The sequence below is a fragment of the Tamandua tetradactyla genome, chromosome 8 (genome assembly GCF_023851605.1).
Source record: "Tamandua tetradactyla isolate mTamTet1 chromosome 8, mTamTet1.pri, whole genome shotgun sequence".
Lineage (NCBI taxonomy): Eukaryota > Metazoa > Chordata > Mammalia > Pilosa > Myrmecophagidae > Tamandua > Tamandua tetradactyla.
In genome coordinates this window covers 91,605,107-91,624,717 of record NC_135334.1, presented here as the reverse complement: position 1 = coordinate 91,624,717, position 19,611 = coordinate 91,605,107, and the positions used below count along the sequence as shown (strand labels likewise).

Genomic DNA, 19,611 nt, shown 5'->3' with positions numbered 1-19,611 from the left:
ATGGCTCACTGTATTTTTTTAAAAGCTTAACTAGCTTCTAAAAAAACCCTTTAGTTTCATTTGACCTTGTGGTCATGCTGCAAAATTCAAGGAGTACTTAGAAACTAGAGTAAAAATTAAAGAGAAAATGCTAAAGAGATAGATATTGATATGGGAGAGAAAAAACATTTGGAATTGGAGTAACCATTTGAAATATAATTTTAAAAAGAAGTTATCAGAGGTAGTTCACCAGTGGCTCAGTGACGGAATTCTCGCCTGCTGTGCTGGAGACCTGGGTTTGATTCCTGGAGCCTGCCCGTGTTAGAAAAAAAAAAAGTTATCAGAAATTTGACACGTGGAATTTTAAAGTTTATATAGGAGTATGCATCACATTAAGGATTTAGCATTTAAATATGCATTCCCTTTTGGAAATAAGACCTATTTGTTAAGATTTGAGGCACAAAAGGTAAAAATAAATTGCCATAAGCAGTAGCCCCAGTTGCTGATTGATCTGAATAGAGAAAAAGAAATAACTCACTGAGAAAAATTTGGTAATTATTAAGATTTTTGAAAGCATGGATTTCTGCAACCTTTATGAATCTTCACAAAAATAATGTAATCACCCCTATAATCTAGCATATTATTAGAAAATAATAGGACAAATATTAATATTTCAATAAGTATTTCCTTTAATAAGAATTATCTCTTTTTATATGAGAAAAGTGTTAGCAGCTTTTGTTACTGGGGGACAGTGATCATTTTGGCTTTATTTTCTTCCTACTTTGTTTTTTAAATGGTTATTTTACAAAGGCTGTCATGTATTTATTCCATTTTAATGGACTAAGTGGTTACAGGTTGACTGACTTCTCCCTTTAACATGTCATTGTTACTTAAATGGCACATAAATTTTGCTTGGACTTAAAAAAATCACCTGTATTAAAAGGAATAGCATGTAAACTTTTATCCATAGGAAACAGCCCCTTTTTTTTGTTGGATCTGTCTAAGAAATGATAGATGCTGATTTAATTTTTAATAAAATTAATACGATAGTACAAAGATAAGATTGTTATTTTTTTCCAAAACAATAGTTTAAATGATCTGGTAAAAGATCATTAGATATGGTATTTTATAATAGAAAAAGTAATGCAATTTTCTATACTCTAAGGTTAACACACACAAAAAATGGTTTTGTGCTTTTTCAAATGGGACAGTTTCTCCATAAACTGGCTTCCTGTATTTATAAATATGCATATATTTTAATACTAACTTTTGTATTTTAATAGATTCCTCCTGCATGGAAAAACTACTTTCAAAAGATTGGAAGGAAAAAATGGAAAGACTCAATACCAGTGAACTTCTTGGAGAAATTAAAGGTACAATATGCAAAATATCAAACATATCCATATAGAGATGTTATTTTGTATAGCAACATACTTGCTGATCTTCTGTACTCCAACACTAAATTCTTACCTCTAACATCTGTTTATATATGAGAGGGTAAATCTGTAGTAGGCCCTTGAAATTTCATTATCTTTAAAGTTTACAAAAATGAATTTTTTGCTCTCTCTTTGCATTAGTTTATAAACATAAAATTTATAGGATTAATTGCTTCATTATTTTACTTAGCATAAAAATATAAATGAAAAAAGTTACATCAACACATGAGTAGAAAATTAAGTTAATCTTAGGTCTTCAAAATCATAATGGCTTAATTTATGAATTCAGTTCATTAATTTACATTTATTCTGATCAAAGGAGTCAACTGTAGTACCTTTAAAAAAGAGTTGTAGACCATGCTATATTTACTCATAAACATAATGATTTATGGATGGATTCTGAAGCCCTTTTACCTTGGTTCAAATCCTAGATTTGACACTTAGTAGATACATGAATTTGGGCAGTCACTTAGCTTTTCTGTTTCACATTCCTCACCTTTAAAATGGAGATAAAAGCAGTACCTACCATACAGGGTCATTAAGAGAGTTAAAATGTTTTAAAACTCTTAGAACAGTACTTGGCACTTAGAAAAGCACTTATGAGCATAAGTTGCCATTGTTATTATTTAAATGCCCAGGCAATCGTAGATTGATCTCAAATGCAAATAGATTTTATGGGATTTAACATTTCATGACCTTCTACACTGATGAAGATGAGTATCCATATTTTTGAAGCTATATGATTGGTGTTACTATTCTGAAACATATTAAGTGTACAATCCCAATCCACTGCAGTATTAAGCTACCCTACAGTCAAGAAGTTAACTTACTTAAGCAAATCCTCTCTTCTTGATTCCTCTGTGGAGCTGAAATACTACATTGGTAGTTTTTAGCATGAATGGGATCCATGGTCGTTCACTCAGTTCTATCAGTCATCCCTTACAGACAAAATCATCATTCTCACTTGTACTAATTTTTTTTTTGCATTACTTTTCCAAATTTATTAAGCAACTTTAGGTGGAATCTTCTTATTAGTTGTGGATATTACCTTGTTTAAGATGAAAATTTGGCAATAACTATCTGATGAAAATGTTACTTTGAATTTATTACAGAAAATTGCCTAGTATTCAGGCATGTTATGTTCAACTCAAATGAAGAAAAAAGGAAGTCATCTCTTTTCCTGTGAATAATTAATAACTCATTACATTAACTAATACAGTGTCAAAATCAAGTGGGGAATTAGACATTATTTTGAATGGCAGTGCTTCTGTTTTGTACTCATAAAGGCCATTTGCTATTTTGGAAAAAAAGAAAGAAACTCAACTTGTAACTGATGGGTAGAAAGAAAGTCATTAGTGACATATTCTCTATCCAGCTGCAATAACATGGTGCGTGCTACTTTGCACGTCATTCTGTGTTTTCTTCCTTTTCCAAAGTCATTGGTTTTATGACAGTGAGAATAGAAATGGTTTATGCAAAGGCAAGCATTTGCCAGCATGAATGATGGGGGTCTTGCTTTCTCTTGGTAATGTTGGAGCTAATATTTTATTATGCTATGATTCAACATCGAGTTTTTTATGCTTCAGGGTATCCTCACCCTACCTCACCTCCATCTTACATCTTTATTTTTAGTTGTATGAATTGAAGATTTAAAAAAGCATTAGTCTTAGTTATTCAAAATGTAGAAAGCTCAAAAGAGTAATTAGGCTTTTCAAAAATTTTAATGTTTTTTCAGTATTCTGTATGCGATATATAAATTTTATTTGTGTCTGCTATTCTAAATTTTATGGGCATAGAAGATAAAATTCTTACTAAATTTTCTATTTTGATTTATTTTACACAACTGTATCTAATGTCCTAATATTTTGTCACTATACACATTATATATTAGAGTAATACAATATATTATTTAAAAATGAAAATAAATATTTAAAATAAATATTCTAACAGTTTGATTCAACCATGACTAAAACTCAAGACACATTTTTTAGTCTGGATTATTAGACATTATTAGTCACTTAAATTAGTCCCATTATTAGCCACTTAAATTAGTCATCATTATTTATTTTTAATTTTAAAGTAACAATATTATCTTTAAGAATACATACTATTTAATATTATATCCCAAGCATTCTTTTTTCATAACTTTAATAAAAGTTTTCTCTGGAAAGTTTCCTATGATTACAAAATTTACACATAGTTATTATAAGAAATATAGAAATGTATGCAACAGAAAATGAAATTGTCCTTCAGTCCTACCTGTATTTTACTTTTATATCTTCTTTTCCATTCTTCCTAATGCATATATATATTCGTTTTCTCCCATAAAATTAGAACCAACCTTTTACCATTCTTTTGTAATCTATTTTTCCCACTTATTTGTATATTGTGAATTTCTCTTGATTAGGTAATCTTCTAAAATATTTTTATTGGTCAATATTTACATAAAGCTGAGGTATTATAATTTAACTGAGCCCTTTATTCAGCATTTGTTTTGTTTTTTTTTTTACCATTTGTCATTATAAAGAATACTTTGAACATGAATAACTTTTTAAAAAACGTATCTTATTAGTGGTTATTTCATTGGATATATTTCTAAAAGTGGAATTCCTCGGTTAAAGAGTATATTCTTTGAAAAAAGTCTTTTGATTTGTACTGCCAGATTCCCCTTAAAACAGGTTATAGTATTTGAGTATTACTCAAGTATAGTATTCAAGTATTACTCAAGTATAGTATTTGAGCATTGAGGTAGCATTGTGCTCTCACCATTAATTTCTGAAAGTGTTCTTGTTCCCTTAATAACAAGTATTACTAGTTTAAAAATTTCTTGCCAGTTTTATAGGGCAAAACAGCATATTGAAGCAGCTCTAATTTTAATTTCTTTGAGTATTAGTTAGAATGAGAGGTTATACATAAGATTATTTTCTATTAAAAGTCTCTTCTTTTGTGAATTGCCTGCTTATGTTATTTACTCATCTTTCCTTAAGTTGTCTTGTTCTTACTGATTTGTAAGAACTCTTAGTTTATATTTGAATATTAACCTTTATTTATCATACATGTTACATTTTGTTATATGTTTTATTTTATGGTTTTGTACTCAAATATTTCCAACTCTCTCTTTATGGGTTCTTCTGTTGGAAATGTGTGTGGAAAGACTCCCATCTCCCTGTGATTAGATTACTGTTCAGCTGTATTTTCTCCTAATTATTTGGTTATATTTTAAACATTTAACCCTTTAATTCCTCCTGCATATATCTTGATGTATAATATCAGTTAGAGCTATAACTTATTTTTTCCTTAAGCAGTTAACTACTTACCCTGGTACCATTTATTAAATAATTCTTCTTATACCCTCTATCTTGAAGTAACATCTTTTATTACATACTGATTACATATTTGGAACCATTTCTCAGATTTTGGTTCTATTCTATTGATCTTCTAAATTTTATTAATATGATGCTATTTTAATTACTGCCGCTTTATAATATCTTTCAAAAGTATTACAAGACCCTATTCAGAAGTTTTCTGTGTTCACACTTTTTTAAAGTTCATTTTAGACTTATTTTATCAAAATGTTAATATCACAAAGCAATTTTTAATTACACTAAGTTTACATAAAACTGTGGGGCAAACTAACATGTTTTCAGTACAGAGTCTTTTCATTTAAAATCGTTTGATTCATTTATGCCCCATGATAAATTTTTGCTTTTTAAATACAGGATCTGCACATTTCTTTTGATGTTTTCTCCATAATAGTTAATATTTTTTTGTTTGCTGTTGTGAATGAGATAGTCTTCATTCTGCTTTCTTTCCTGTTGCCTTGTCTAGAATTTTAAGAATTATATTAAGTAAGAAGTGATAGGAGGCAATTTCTTGTTTTAATTTTTGGAATTGTTTATAATATATCACCATTAAATATTATGTTGAATATTGGTGAGATATTCTTTATCATTTTAAGAAATGCTATTCTAGCCATAGTTTATTGGAAGTTTTCATGACAAAATTGCATTCTATTTCATGGCATATCTCACTGGTTTATGTTTTTTAATTTATTGATGAAATAAACTTTCATCATAAATTATTGATGAAATAATTTATTGATGATTAATGATAAAGTATTACATGATTTTATTTGTTCCTGTTACAGTTATTTTTGCATCTGTAATCATAAATGAGATTGGTTTGTGTTTTTCTTTATTTGTACTGTTTTTGTTAATGTTTAGTTCAAAGGTTCATAAGTTGAATTAGAAAGCATTTCCTCTTTTTCTAGGTATGTAAAGAATGAAATAAATTACAATTTAATTACTTATCCCTTGAATTCTGAAAGAATGCACCCATGAAACATGGGTTAGAGTTTTCATTGGAGATTATTTTATTTTGCATTTTCTTCTCTTTAAATCAGTTTTGTTAATAAATATTTTTCTTAGAAAATTATATTTGTCATTGAAATTTTCACATATAGTAGTTTGATTTGTGTGTTGTATCTCTTATTTTTAAACCATCTATTTAGCTGCCATCATATCTTATATCCCACTTTTAATTTTATGTAGTAGTGGTTTTTCCCTTTTGTCCCTCAATTTTACTTGTCACTGGTTTGCCTATTATATTGTCTCCCCCAAAAATGCAGTTTAAAAATTTTTTTCAAATCTGCTGTTTCCTAGTATACCAATGAATTAATTTTGCTTTTGCTTTTACCTCTCCCTTCCTTATTTTTCTTATACCTTTTCTTTATTTGTGGATATCCTCTAACTTCAATACTTTATTTTTAAAAAAATCCTCTTTTACATAATAATAAAGGCAATTTTGGTCATGTATATGTTCTAGAAATAGTTTTAGCTGCATCTCAGAAATTTATGCTTTTAGAGTTATCATAGTCATTATTTTATGAGTAGTCAATATTTATATTTTCTAAGTGATCTGTATTTATATATAATTCTCAACTTTACATTTTCATGTGGATCATAGAGTATAATAAAAACTGGGAAGCAGTTGAAACATAGTTTCTACCTCTACCATTGGAAAATGTTATGCGGTGGATTGGTGCTAGTGGGAGAATTAAAGTGTGGGCACTAAAATGGATAGGAGCATTATTGAGAAATGAATCCTCAACCCAGTGAGCTTAATGTTGCCACATAATTAAGAAACAATAAGCTAACAATTTGCTTATTATAGTTTACTTTAAAAACAATGCTTTTAAATAAAGTTCTTACATCTAAATGTAGTAGAACAATATTTCTAAAACCCCTCAATAGGAGTTGGAATTCAGCTGAAGTTTGAGAAACACAGAGTCATAGAATTTTCAGTGAGTCTGCTTCTAAGTCTTATCTAATATCCTTTAAGACACAACCCTTTTCCCAATGGCTACCATGTTTGCATTGGTAGCCTCGTTCCTTCCCAGGAGCAGCAGTGATTGAGAGTAGATTGCTGTAACTGCCATAAACTCATTGCAATAATGTCAAAGCAGTGTTTAAAGAAGGCTGACATTACAAGTATCAGTAAGAATTTAAGAACCTGAATGAAATATAACATGAGATAGTTAAACACTTAATTTTCTCTGATTGTATCTAAAGTTTTCTTTTCCAGCAGGAGTACCATATTTTTAAGAGATCTATTGTCAAATTAGAATTTATCAAAAAGTGACTAGAATGGTAAAGAATCTTGAACATTTAATATGAACAGCAGTGGAGAAGTGGGGACGTTTGACCTAAGACATGTTAGCTGGTTTGAAGTTTTGTTTGATAGAAGAGAATAAGATTTGTTTTGTGTTGTGTTAGGGGGTTAAGGTAATAAAGAAAGTATCCTTAGTATACAAAAGAACTTAGAAACATTTATGACTGTCTGACATTGTTATGATTGGACTGCACTAAGAGAGTACCTCAAACATAGTAGGTATTCAGTAAATATCTGTTGAATGAACTAATAGATGGATAAATGGATGAATTCATAAAATAAAATGAATGGAAATTTGGTGCTAGAAAATTTTAAACAGAAATGTTATACAGTATTCCTACTCTGTTGCAATGTTACCTTTATGACCTTCTAAGTTTCTATCCAAATGAATACAAGTGTTTATTATATTTTCTTAATTTATGAGGTTGATCTTCAAAACATTATCTATTTCCTGTGTATAAGAAATATAATAAATACTTTTTGTGGGACATTATATTATTTACAAAGCAGTGTAATAAAACATCTACATTATTTTATTGATCCCTATGATAACTCAGTGAAGAAGGTAATACTATTTTCATTTTACAAATGAGTAAAAAAGAGAATGAGGTAACTAAGTAGCTTGTTCAGGGCCACTCAGAAAGTTGTGGAGGTAGGGTTCTAGTTCTGGTATTAAAAGCCACTGCTTGGTATAATACAGAGTAGTACTCAAATTCCTTTTTAGAACCTTCAAATTTTGCAAAGGAAATTTGGGCAATTTCCCAAAATAGGAAAATAGGGCAAGGGAAAAATAGACCCTGTGCTGCTTGCCCACCCCAACCCCAACACACAAGCAAACAATAGCTTCAGGTTTGCTCGTATATATATACAAATATGTGAGGCAGTATAGAAAGAAGTATAGATAATACATTTTCACTCAAATAGTAGCAGTGTTTATACTGATCTGTACCTGAATGAGAGATGGTAGAAGGATACAAGGCAAGACAGAACTACTAAAGAGTCCATAACGCATTTGGTTGTTTAAAGTTAACAAAAGGAGTGAAGATGTTATGATTATCGTACATTCATAAATACAATGGCAACATTCTAAATGATGTCTAGAGTATCAAAATTCCAACCTCTGTCTCAATGGACAGGTCTAACCTTCTGTGGTTTATGTAAGAGAGTCTCAGCCAACCTCCCGGTTTTGCACACATGCCCCTGTACGCTGTGACTGGCATCCCTTACTTGGTGTGAAATTCCGTCCCTGTGCAGAGCGCCAGGGAAACAGTAATGTAGGTTGTTAAAGTTAGTATCATTTGTGCTTGTGTTGTTAAACACACAGATAATAAGAGAGAGAAAAAAGTATGTGATATGGACGAAATAAGGAAAATAGTATTTTCTTTCTTGGTCATTTATGGTTGATTATTTCAACATTTATATGTAGAGATGTAGGTACATGTGTTTTTAGGTGTATTCTCGTGCAGCTTAGAGAAACGATGATTTCTTCCTGATAGGAAAAAAGTGATTAAAGAAGTACTTTTAAATGCAAAAACCTACAAAAGATTTCCTGTGTTTTTTAAAGACACTGTCAAAACATGATTACTTATTGAAGTTATGCAACTAATATTTCTGATGGGTTTGGTTCTAAAGCCTAAATGTTATTGCCAGAGCTCCCTGTTAAAGATTGGAAGAATTACTCCAGTAACTTGATTAGGAATGTTACTAAGAGAAGTAAAATTAGAGACTGTTTCATACCAAATAATACACAAATAATGCAAGCATAATATTCGAGTTGTTTGGGCAGAAACACTGACTTAAAAATATGAATTTAATATAACTGCTACTGTATAGTATTGAGAACCTGGTAGTTTTAACTTTTGATTGCAAACATAAATCTTTGGAGAAGAGCACAGGAGCACAAAAGTCATGTTTTTCTTCAGTGCATGATAGATCTTTTAAGATCAAATGTGAAGTTTATTCTTGATGTAACTTAAGTAGCGCGTTATCACCAAAGGATCAGAAGGATCTAATGGTATGCCCATAGAATAAGTGTTCTGTGTCACTTATTTACCAATTAAGTAAATTTACCAGAATAAGTGTTCTGTGTCACTTAAATACCAATTCTCTCTCTCCTACTTTGTTCATTTTCATAGTGAGGGCCTAAGCTTATTCGATACTTGGCCTTTTGTATAGATAGGTTACTGGCGTTTTAAACTGTAAACAATCACAATGAGTGATTTTCCAAGATCTATTGCTTTCTTCTTTGTATATTTGTTTATAATTTAGTTTTTTCAAATTCCGATATGTAAATTTTCAGCAAATTATTGATCTGGGAGAACTTTAAAATGTCTGGGAGGCAAATCACCTGCTACTTTTTTTTTTTACATGGGCAGGCACTGGGAATCAAACCCGAGTCTCTGGCATGGCAGGTGAGAACTCTGCCAGTGAGCCACTGTGGCCTGCCCAAGGATTCACATATATTTTAAAGTTTTAAATTGTTATTTCTAAGAGAAATACAGTATTGTTCTAGAGACCAGCTTGTGAAAGAGATTGAGAGCACAGATGCTATTTTCTCAGTTTCCTGTTTGTATGAAATAATGGAGAATGTTTGTCACTAGATTCCATATAAATCTCTGAATTATAGAACTTCAGAACAATTTCCAGAATCATAGAACTTTAAAAAATTAGAGCTGTAGCTGCTTTGCATATTATGTAAATAGATTTCTTATTTTCCATATAGGGAGCCAGATATCCAGAGAAGAAAAATTACTGTTCTAGATCACATAGTGTATTTGCTAAGGTGGAAACTTAAGATTCCCCCCTAAATAGTATGCTTAGCCCTATTCACATAATTTTTTGGTCATCTTGTAATCAATTGTAATTATTGCAGAACACACGGACTCCTTTTGCTAACAATACATGCACATAGCAGCTAGTTTTATAAATATATATGCATTATAACACAGCAACACCCATAATTTTTTAATTATACTACTTAGCATGAATGTAGACATTTCAAAGCTTCCCTTTGTACTCTGTTATAAACATCTTTTACTTCTTTTGAAATCTGTGTGATACACATACAAGCAATTAAAATGTCCCCCTACTTGGGTTGTAGATACAGGGACTTCTTAATTAAAACTCAAACAAAAGCTAACAGCAAAAATCCCTACTATATGATTAAGGTCTAAAGTATTATGATACATTTAGAATCATTGTTAACTGTTGGGATTAAAAGAAATTGGTATGCTGTGGAAAAGATTAGTTGGATCTAATTAGTGAAATCAATGTTTACATAAAAGAATACTGAAGTTTAATAACAAGTTCTGCTTATAAATATTACACTGGCTAAAATTGTTCTTTTTTATTATTACATTGACCACATAATCATATTTTAAATTCATTGAATAAGAATCTGAAACTTCTGTTTTAGTAGTTAATTATTATAAATAAAAACATAAAACTTTAAATTCAGATCTGGTTTCAAAAATCTCAATTATAGAAATCTTATATGTAAAAATAGTCACCAATTATAGAATATTCCTATTATTCAATTTTTTAAAGTCTTAGGCAAAGTTAGTTAGCAATAAAAACATCTAGAGTGTTCTTACACAATTGTGATTAATTAAAAAGGTATTAGAAAATTTGATAGCATATTGAAATAAAAGGAATATCTTTTAATATTGTACAAACCCAAAACATTTCTCTTTTTTCTTCCTGATAGCTGTGATGAAAATAAACATGGTGACCAGAATGGAGAGGAAAAACTATTACTAATTAAAGTTTAGATTTTAAGTAAAATGAAGGTCATTAGCAATTTCCTGGAAGCTATTCAGATTGCTTACCAGGAAATGGTAGCTAGCAGGACATCTATAATCTTCCCGTGTGGAATTAGTAAAAACACGCAGGATCTTTACTGATGTTTGTTAGATTTAGGCTGATGGGGCAACCGTTTTCTGTCAAAGTGGCTAGTTTTTTAACGCAAACTATTTATATCTCAATATTAACATGCAAACTCAGAACTGAAGAGAACATTAACATCCATCCATCCATCCATCCACCCACCCATATATTAACACTCACTTATAGATTGAAATGAACGTAGTGGAATAAGTGTAACATCAGAATGATAAGAATGTAGGAGTGAAATATATTTGCATAACTTAAAAGAAAGTTTTCCTACAACTTGGAATGCTGATTTCGTATTTGGGTGGTGAATTTAGTCCCATTTTTAGTAGCATCTTCTTATCTTAATAAAGAGATGAGCAAAGCTGAGTGTGAGTGATAGTGCCTCCCAGGACATAAATTTAAGTCTGACTGTATACATGGTTGGAAAAATCAGAACCTTTAAACTTAGCTTTTCTTTATTACTTGAATGATTTGTTAGCTTACTGAGGGTAAAATCTCTGGAACTATTGAGAATGAAGGAGAAAAACTGAGTAAAGTATAACTAGAGTATGGGAGTATTCTCCCATTTGTGCAGAAAATTATGCGCACACAAAAAAATCCTAGAAGGATATTTAATAAAATGTTAATAGAGGTTGATCATGTAATGGAGAATAAAGAATAAAGTTGAATTTTTTTTGAGATGTATATACATTGCTTTATCAATAAAAAGACTAGTTAAAAAAATAGACTGAAAGTGAGTCTGCAATAAAAGTGAAAGAGATTAATTTCCTTACTCATACAAAGAATGGATGATATTACCTACTTAGCTTCTGGATTTTGTTTAGAGTATTAGAGAGCAAGTAGGTAGTTTGGGATCTATGCAGTCAACATGTGTTATAGGTAGACACTAACTGGCTTATTTTAATGCTCGAAGCAGCAAATATTTATTAATTGAAAATCTAGAACCGTAATTCTCAAACTTTTTTTTAATCTCAGAGCTCGTACTCTTAAGATATATCAAGGACTCTGAAAAATTTTTCTTTATGTGATATTGGTATTTATTGTACTAGAACTTAAACATGGGAAAATTTAAAAATATTTATTAACTGGTTAAAAAGGTAATAATATTAAACCACTACATATTATCATAAGACATTTTATGAAAATGGCTATTTCTTAAAGCGAATAATTTGGTTAGAAGTGTGACAGTGTTTACGTATTTGCAAATCTCTCTTTAATATCTTGCTTCATAGAAGACAGCTAGACTATCTCCTTCTAAATTCAATCTGTTGTGATATGTTTTGACTGAAATATATGAAGAAAATCTGGCCTCCAATTAAAAAAGGGAGGATTATCTTACAGCCTGTTCTAGTTTGCTAGCTGCCAGAATGCAACACACCAGAAACGGATTGGCTTTTAATAAAAGGGGATTTATTTTGTTAGTTCTTCAGAGGAAAGGCAGTTAACTTTCATCTGAGGTTCTTTTTTATGTGGGAAGGCTCAGGGTAACCTTTACTGGCCTTCTCTCCAGGCCTCTGGGTTCCACTTTGGGTTTCCCCGAAGTGATTCCTTTCTGCATCTCCAAAGGCCTAGGCTGAGCTGTGAGTGCTGAGATGAGGTATGCTGAACTGCTTTGCTGTGCTACATTGCGCTCTCTCATTTAAGCACCAGCCAATTAAGTCAAACATCATACATTGCAGCAAGCACGCCTCCTAACCGACTGCAGATGTAATCAGCAACAGATGAGGTTCACATACCATCGGCTCATGTTCACAGCAACTGAACTAGGTACCTTCACCTGGCCAAGCTGACAACTGAATCTAACTACCACACAGCCTTTTGATATAATTGTGAATATTATTCTTTTATAACTACACAGAATTTTGCAGGTGTTTGTTTCTTAAAGGTTAGGTGAGATGTAGGATCTGAAACCAGCTCTCTATGAACTTTTTGTATTCTTACATTAAAATCCATTGGTCTAACTTGAACTTCAAGTGAATCTTTTACTCTATGCATGATTTTATAATATAATGCATTGGCCTTTTAGATTATATTGTTTCACTGAGTTATACACATCTTTCTTATGTTGACACATTTCTTCATAAAGTACCAAAAAATCAGTTTCATTAATATCGCTACCAATCTCATCAGAAAAAGGCTCTAAGTATTTGCAAACTATCATGTAGACAGTGACAGATACAAGCTTTCCAAAATTCAAATTTTCCTTTGAATTATATAATTTGAACAGGTCAAATTACATAATTTGCAACCAATATTATTGGTTGTTTTTCTTGAAGTGACAGGTTCACTGCCAAATATTCAAAACTGAACAATGATAGTTGTTCTTTCAAGCACAAATGGTGTTTTATGAAAAAGGTATGTAAAAGTTCATCTCACAGTTCAATCATACAAGTGACTTTCCTTGAAACAATGATTATACTTAGGTAGTAGAAGTGAAAATGTAGCAGAATGCTTCTCATTTCATTATACAGAATATAAAAAGAGGTGTATTTAAAAGCCACTATTTAATAAAATTTATATTTATATTATTTCCTCAAAGCCTTTCTTAAGTAAACTGGACTTTCTGATTTTTGTTTTATTAAAAGTGTGTGGTGGGGCGGGCCATGGTGGCTCAGCAGGCAGAATTCTCGCCTGCCATGCCAGAGACCCAGAATCAATTCCCTGTGCCTGCCCATGCAAAAAAAAAAAAGTGGTGGGGAAGAATATAATAACTACTAGTAGAGTTTGATACCACTGCCTTTGATTCATGAGTGCTAAGGGACCAGCAGTTTTAGCCACCATTTCATTTGCACCAGTGGTACAAAAGTCAACACTGTAACATGCAATGAAGTCCTGTTGTTATGAAAACAGCATTGACACCAGGGACACCTTGAAGAGTTTTCTGGCATCGCCATAGGTCCATGGAATACACTTTGAGAAATGCTGGGTTAGAACCTTAAATTAGATTAAGGTTAAGATTAAATTAGATTAAGATTGATTAGATTGGGCATGCCATGGTGGCTCAGCAGGCAGAGTTCCCGCCTGCCATACCAGAGGACCTGGGTGCCTGTCCATGTAAAAAAAAAAAAGATTGCTTAGATTGAATTGGATTAGCATACATGTAAAATTGCAGGAAAATAAGCTTGAGAGAAAATTCTCACAGTGCAAGGAGTCAGTATTATTACAAATTTCAGGTTTATAGTACAGTTCATGTTGTCAATGTTTGCTTAACCAAAAATGACATTGAAAATTTATTGATAATTAGTGCTTAATAATTAGTAATTTTCCAGGTAAGATAAGTCTGCCTGAAAACTAGCCCAAGTCAGCTTCATTCACATCATATTATTACTAATAGTTTGGTTATTGTATGTCTCCCCAGCTTTTCTATTAGTAGTAATTAATAGTGATTCACTTTTAAAATAGCAAATAATTCACTTTATTTAAGTACAGATCAAATTTTCCTACCCAGAACTTGAAGAAATTTTCCATGTAATTTTAGTTCTGACATTTATTTTAGTGGTAGCTAAAATGTAGAGATAGATCTACCTGTTAAAATAAGATTTTCACATGTGCTATTTCTGGACATGTACTCAGTATGCAATTTTTTAGTACAATGTTTATGGCAGGTGAGACTTTAATACATATGCATTAATTTTCTTATGATTAAAATAATACATAAGATTTGCAATAAACACAAAATAGTATGAAAATATTTTAAAAATTTACTCCATGATTAATAATTTTCTATTTCACATTGGTTTTTTTTTTTGTTGGAATAAATGTATGTAGTTAAAAATATAGATCTGTGATAATATTTATATTCAGTTTTGATTCTTGGAAGAGAAATGTATGGTACAGTAGTTAATTTCCATGGTGTTTAGAGGCCCAGGTGTTCTCTGCCCAGCAGGTATGGCTAGCCTGGGTGCTAGGGTGTGCTTTGGGTGGTTCCTTAATCTGCATTCAGCCCTTGACCAAATTCTTGGGGGATATCTATGTCACACTAAGAACAGGCCCATGGTACTAGACCTCCCACACACTTAATATTTAGGTCATTTGTCTGAATTAAAAAAAAAAAAGCCAGGCTAACCACTTAATAAAATGTGTGTATTTTCATCCAAATGGTGTTTTTATGAATAAGGCCCTTGAAATAAGCATAAATTGTACATTATTCTCTACATTTTAAAATATGTTGCTACTGTTGGTAATTACTACTGAGTGCATAGTTAATGCACTGAGGAAATTTGATGCAATTATTCAGTTTATTTGTGATTCCCCTTCAATTTGAATGTCTGCATTAAACTATTGAAAAAGAAAGCTACAGAGAATTTAGTTCATTTAAAAAACGCATGGATTTTCTCATCTCTGGTAGTAAACTTGTTTTGCACTAACGAAGAAAAATTAGAATGAACGTGACATTGTAAAGGATAGGATTTCAAAGTTCAGGTAATTTTAAACAAAATTATGTTTTAAATATAACCTTAAAGAGGCTGGGCCAATTACAAGGCTACCGTCTTTCAGAAGCCAATGAGAGATGTGTGTAACTAAGCTCAAAGTTCAGCTAGTTTAACTTCAAACAAATGATTTTTTCCTCAAGTCTCTTTTCCGTACTTAGGAGTTGATTGCACCTGGAAATGGACTGAAGCGACACAAGTTGGTAGCTCTTAGAAAGTCTGTATAAAATGACAGAAACCACAGAGGAAATGTCTGAGTCTGTCTCTTCCGTGAGTGCCTAGCATTTTTTAAAGCCCAGGGAATTTGGGTACTGAAAAAGATCTCTAATGCTGAAAGGGTCTGAAAATAAGAGGAGTGCAAGAGGCTTTTGTAGGCCCACTGTTTATTTTCTCCTTTGATCATAAGCTGGTAGGAAAAATACGCATTTCACAGAAATGATCCAATATCATTAAAATGGTTTGGTCAGAAATAAAATAAGAGAGAAAAGCACAGGTATTAAATTGGAAGGAGGAACTCCACATCCATTTTGCTTGGTAGACATCATCTGGGGTTAGTTTCCTTTCAAGTTGACATGCAACTATTTGTTATACATGCTTTAATAATAATTTTAAAGATTTTTCTAGGACTACGGAGGAGATGAGATTTAAAATAAGATATTTCACAGCTTTAAATTATGTTTCTTCATATAATAGTAAGGAGAGATCTGTGTTTTTATGCTTAAAGCAAAGAGTTACATTCCTATTAACATTTGTTTAACTAGGCTTCCATCACAACAGGTGCACAATTATTTTTATGAGTAAAATATTATCAGCTTTCAAAATTAGCCAGGGCAAAATGCAAGTTGTCTGATTAAATAATCAGAGCTGATACTTAAAATACATTTGATTTCCATAGGAATTTTAAAATGCTAAGTACCAGTTTCCTATTCTAGTGTATAGGAGAAGTTGCAATGTTTGTACTATATAAGTAGTAAGTTTGTATTATAACTAGTTTACTATGCCTCACAATTCAATCGCTGTTGTAACACAAACTACTAAAAATATAGTAATAGGTTGCCACTTCAAGTCTTAACACTTTAATCTACCAACGAAGGTATTATGCTCTGTATTAAATTGGTTTAAAAAGCAGTTCTTCTCCTTTGAAAACTATTCTGCATTCAATTAAAAGGCACATCAGTTTAGAAAATTTAAATTCTGTGTGTGTTTATTTAATTTGTGGAGGCTAAAATATATATATATATAAAGTACGGTTTGTAAAATGTATAGATCATCATTAGAACAAAAGTTTCTGAATCTTTGTGAATAGTAAAGACCTCCAAATGATGAAACAAATAAAAAACTGAACAGAAAGCTTATCTAGGTGGCATTTTCACCTTATTTTAGAAGTGCTACAATACTGCAGCTGTTAGAAACCAATTATAGGCAGGTAACTGTTTGTTTTCATATCTGAATCTGTTTGTCAATCAGAGAAACGCAGTGAATCAGGAGAGGGGATTGCAAATACAAACCGCAGAGTTAGGCAGAGCTTCTGGAATGGGTCCAGGCCACAAGAATTAGGGCAGGAGTGTAGACGGAATTAAAACCATACATGTGCACGTTGCTCCTGTCTTTGACCATACATTTCACATAGCCTCAGTAGTAAGGATTCTTGGTGAACATTTTCTATTGGGAGCAGTGTGGTTTTTAAGGTTTGAAACTGTGTGCTCATTTCTAAGAGAGTAGTGGTAAAAAAAATCTTCTACAGATCTTTAGAAATGTAAGGCATTTTAAAAACTGGCTTATAATCATCCACCTTAAATGAATATTTTATTTTTTTTAATTTGAAAGTGCATTATATATTCCTCTGACCATATTATAAATAGATAGGTTTTCACTACTTTGAAAGTTAGCTATGGCAATTTCCAGTATATATAGCTGTTTATGAAGAAGTTTAGTTTTATCCAGACCCAGGAACACATTTTTACTCATTAGTAAAACCACTTTTACTGTTCAAATACGCAGTTGTACTCCAATTGCAAGATTTCAAGAGAAAACGAAGTATACAAAGAGTGCTTTACGGAAGTCTACATAAATCGACATTTTTCCATGCTGAAATATGGGAAAACCTATATTTTTCAGGGACCCTGAAGTTTAAGTTGGTAACATCAAGAGAGCATAAATAGAAGTTTATTAAGAAAGCTAAAGAAAATGAAATGGGCATGACCATGCTGTGGTTTTGCTTAAACACAGGCTTTCACATCCATTGAGAGTCCTGAATTTCTTGTTAAATCGTTACTGAAAGGAGCTCTTTTATTTTTCCAGCCATAGTTTACTACCAATCGGCATTTGCCTGGAAGCATGATGACTGTTCTTTAACCCTCACAGTTGATTGTGTGTTTCTCAGCCATGTCTATCATGGTTAGGATTGCCTCCCCAGATGCATGCTGAAAAGCATTTTACTGAAATAATTTTTACTCATCCCTCTGCATACTGTTCAATTTTAGTGTTAGGGAGAGGAGGAAGGGGTCACCACTACTTTATATGGTGCTCTGTAACTGGGCCATCTTTTAAATATGTACAAAGGCTCATCTAAGAAAGAATCTGAATGGATGATGAAGAAAGAAATGAGTAAGAAGTGATGAGTGAAATGAAGGTGAAATACTTCAGGAAATAGTTATGACTTTTTCCAGTCTGAAATGGAGAGTTTACTGAAGATTGCAGAAGGAATTCTGAGGACATTCTCTATATTGTATTTCATAAAGAAAACTGGAAGTAGGATGTCCCTCCCAAAAAAAACACAACAACCCTTTTCTCCCTTTATAATGAACATAATTTTATTGTGGTTGACAATGAGAAAATCTTTCTTATTGAAACATTAATCTCAGACCCAGGAAAGGGATATTTAGAATTCATCTCATCCATTCCTCTGCTTTTAAGAAGGAATGCATTTGTAGAACCTCAATCAGTCTGCAAATCTTTTTTTTGGCTTACTCTTTCCCTATCATGTCAGGCTGTGTGGGATTTATAATATTTCATGTTTTCTACCAATCAAACACGAAAAATTCTTCTTTTTAAAAACTTAAAGTAGTCAAAGGAGGAAGGTGCTGACAAAAGTAAGGACTAACATTTATGGCGCTAATACTTTGTGTCATAGGACTTTTGTATATTTTATCTCACTTAATCCTCAAGCCAGTGCCAAGAGGTGGGCATTATTATATTCCTTTTATAAAGGAAGGAAGTAAGGCTCAGAAAAAAATTAAATAATTTGCCTATGCCACCAAGAAAATAATGGCCCTGCGGGGATCTGAATCAAGGAGTATATGCTAATCAAGCTTAAGTTCTTTCCCTTAAGGCATGCTAGCATCTACTCTTCATTATTGGCACAAATTTCCTCATGCAGTTTGCAAGTTTCCCATGCTGTTTTTAAGATAGACAAAACAAAACTAAACAACAAAAAATTATTATCCTCTGTTTGAGAATATGTCATACTGTTAACTGTGAAGTTTACTTTTTTGTTGTTTTGAAAATTGTGGTATCTTTTCCACTTTTTAATACCTATAGTTTTTGTTTTTAAATTATGCCATGATAAACTTTCCCTTTTCTATTAGTTTAATTTCTTCAGGTTGAAGCTTTTACTTATCCTTTAGTGTATTTTGAATTTCTAACATGCTGTCAAGGATTACTTTAGATTATTCTGACTTTCTAGGGTAATCTGACCTGCAATTCACCAGTGAATCATCTCTGGCTATTGGACAATTGATAGGATGCCTGGATACGTCATAAGAGTAATTGTAGAATATAAGCACTGGAAACTATGGACAGTAGCTAGGTCACTGGGGTCCTTAAATTTCTAGCATACTGGCATATATATTTCTGAATTTACTGCAAAAATATATGAATCATGAATAGAAAATGTTAAGTTGTACTGTGGCTAATTATTGAGTAAAAAATATGAGAATTACTTTTGGGAAGATTGTCATCTCTCTTACAATGACCCCTTACTATTATGCCTGTAATCTATATCTCTCAGTGGCATCTGGTAGTTATTTGATTGTTTCAAAATCTATCAATTCACACTCCAATTTTCTTTGATATCTCTGAAGATATTTTAAAAACAACTTTGTTCTATTTTGGTCAAGAGAAAATAGCTGGTACTCATGGAATGACAAGTGTTTTAAATTTGGGGCATAACAAAGAACTATTATTATAAGGTTTAAGTCGCCAAA

At 31.7% G+C, this 19,611-nt stretch overlaps 1 protein-coding gene across 37 annotated transcripts in view; it reads left to right on the top strand.

The window, feature by feature from the left end:
* The window catches only part of SOX6 (SRY-box transcription factor 6), a 602,540-nt gene that overhangs the window by 346,003 nt on the left and 236,926 nt on the right, over positions 1 to 19,611 (top strand). For all 37 annotated transcript variants that reach the window (XM_077114108.1, XM_077114106.1, XM_077114104.1 and 34 more), the window contains one exon: positions 1,263 to 1,352. In XM_077114108.1, coding sequence (XP_076970223.1) covers positions 1,263 to 1,352 — 90 coding nt within the window. The remainder of the gene's footprint in view (positions 1 to 1,262; positions 1,353 to 19,611) is intronic.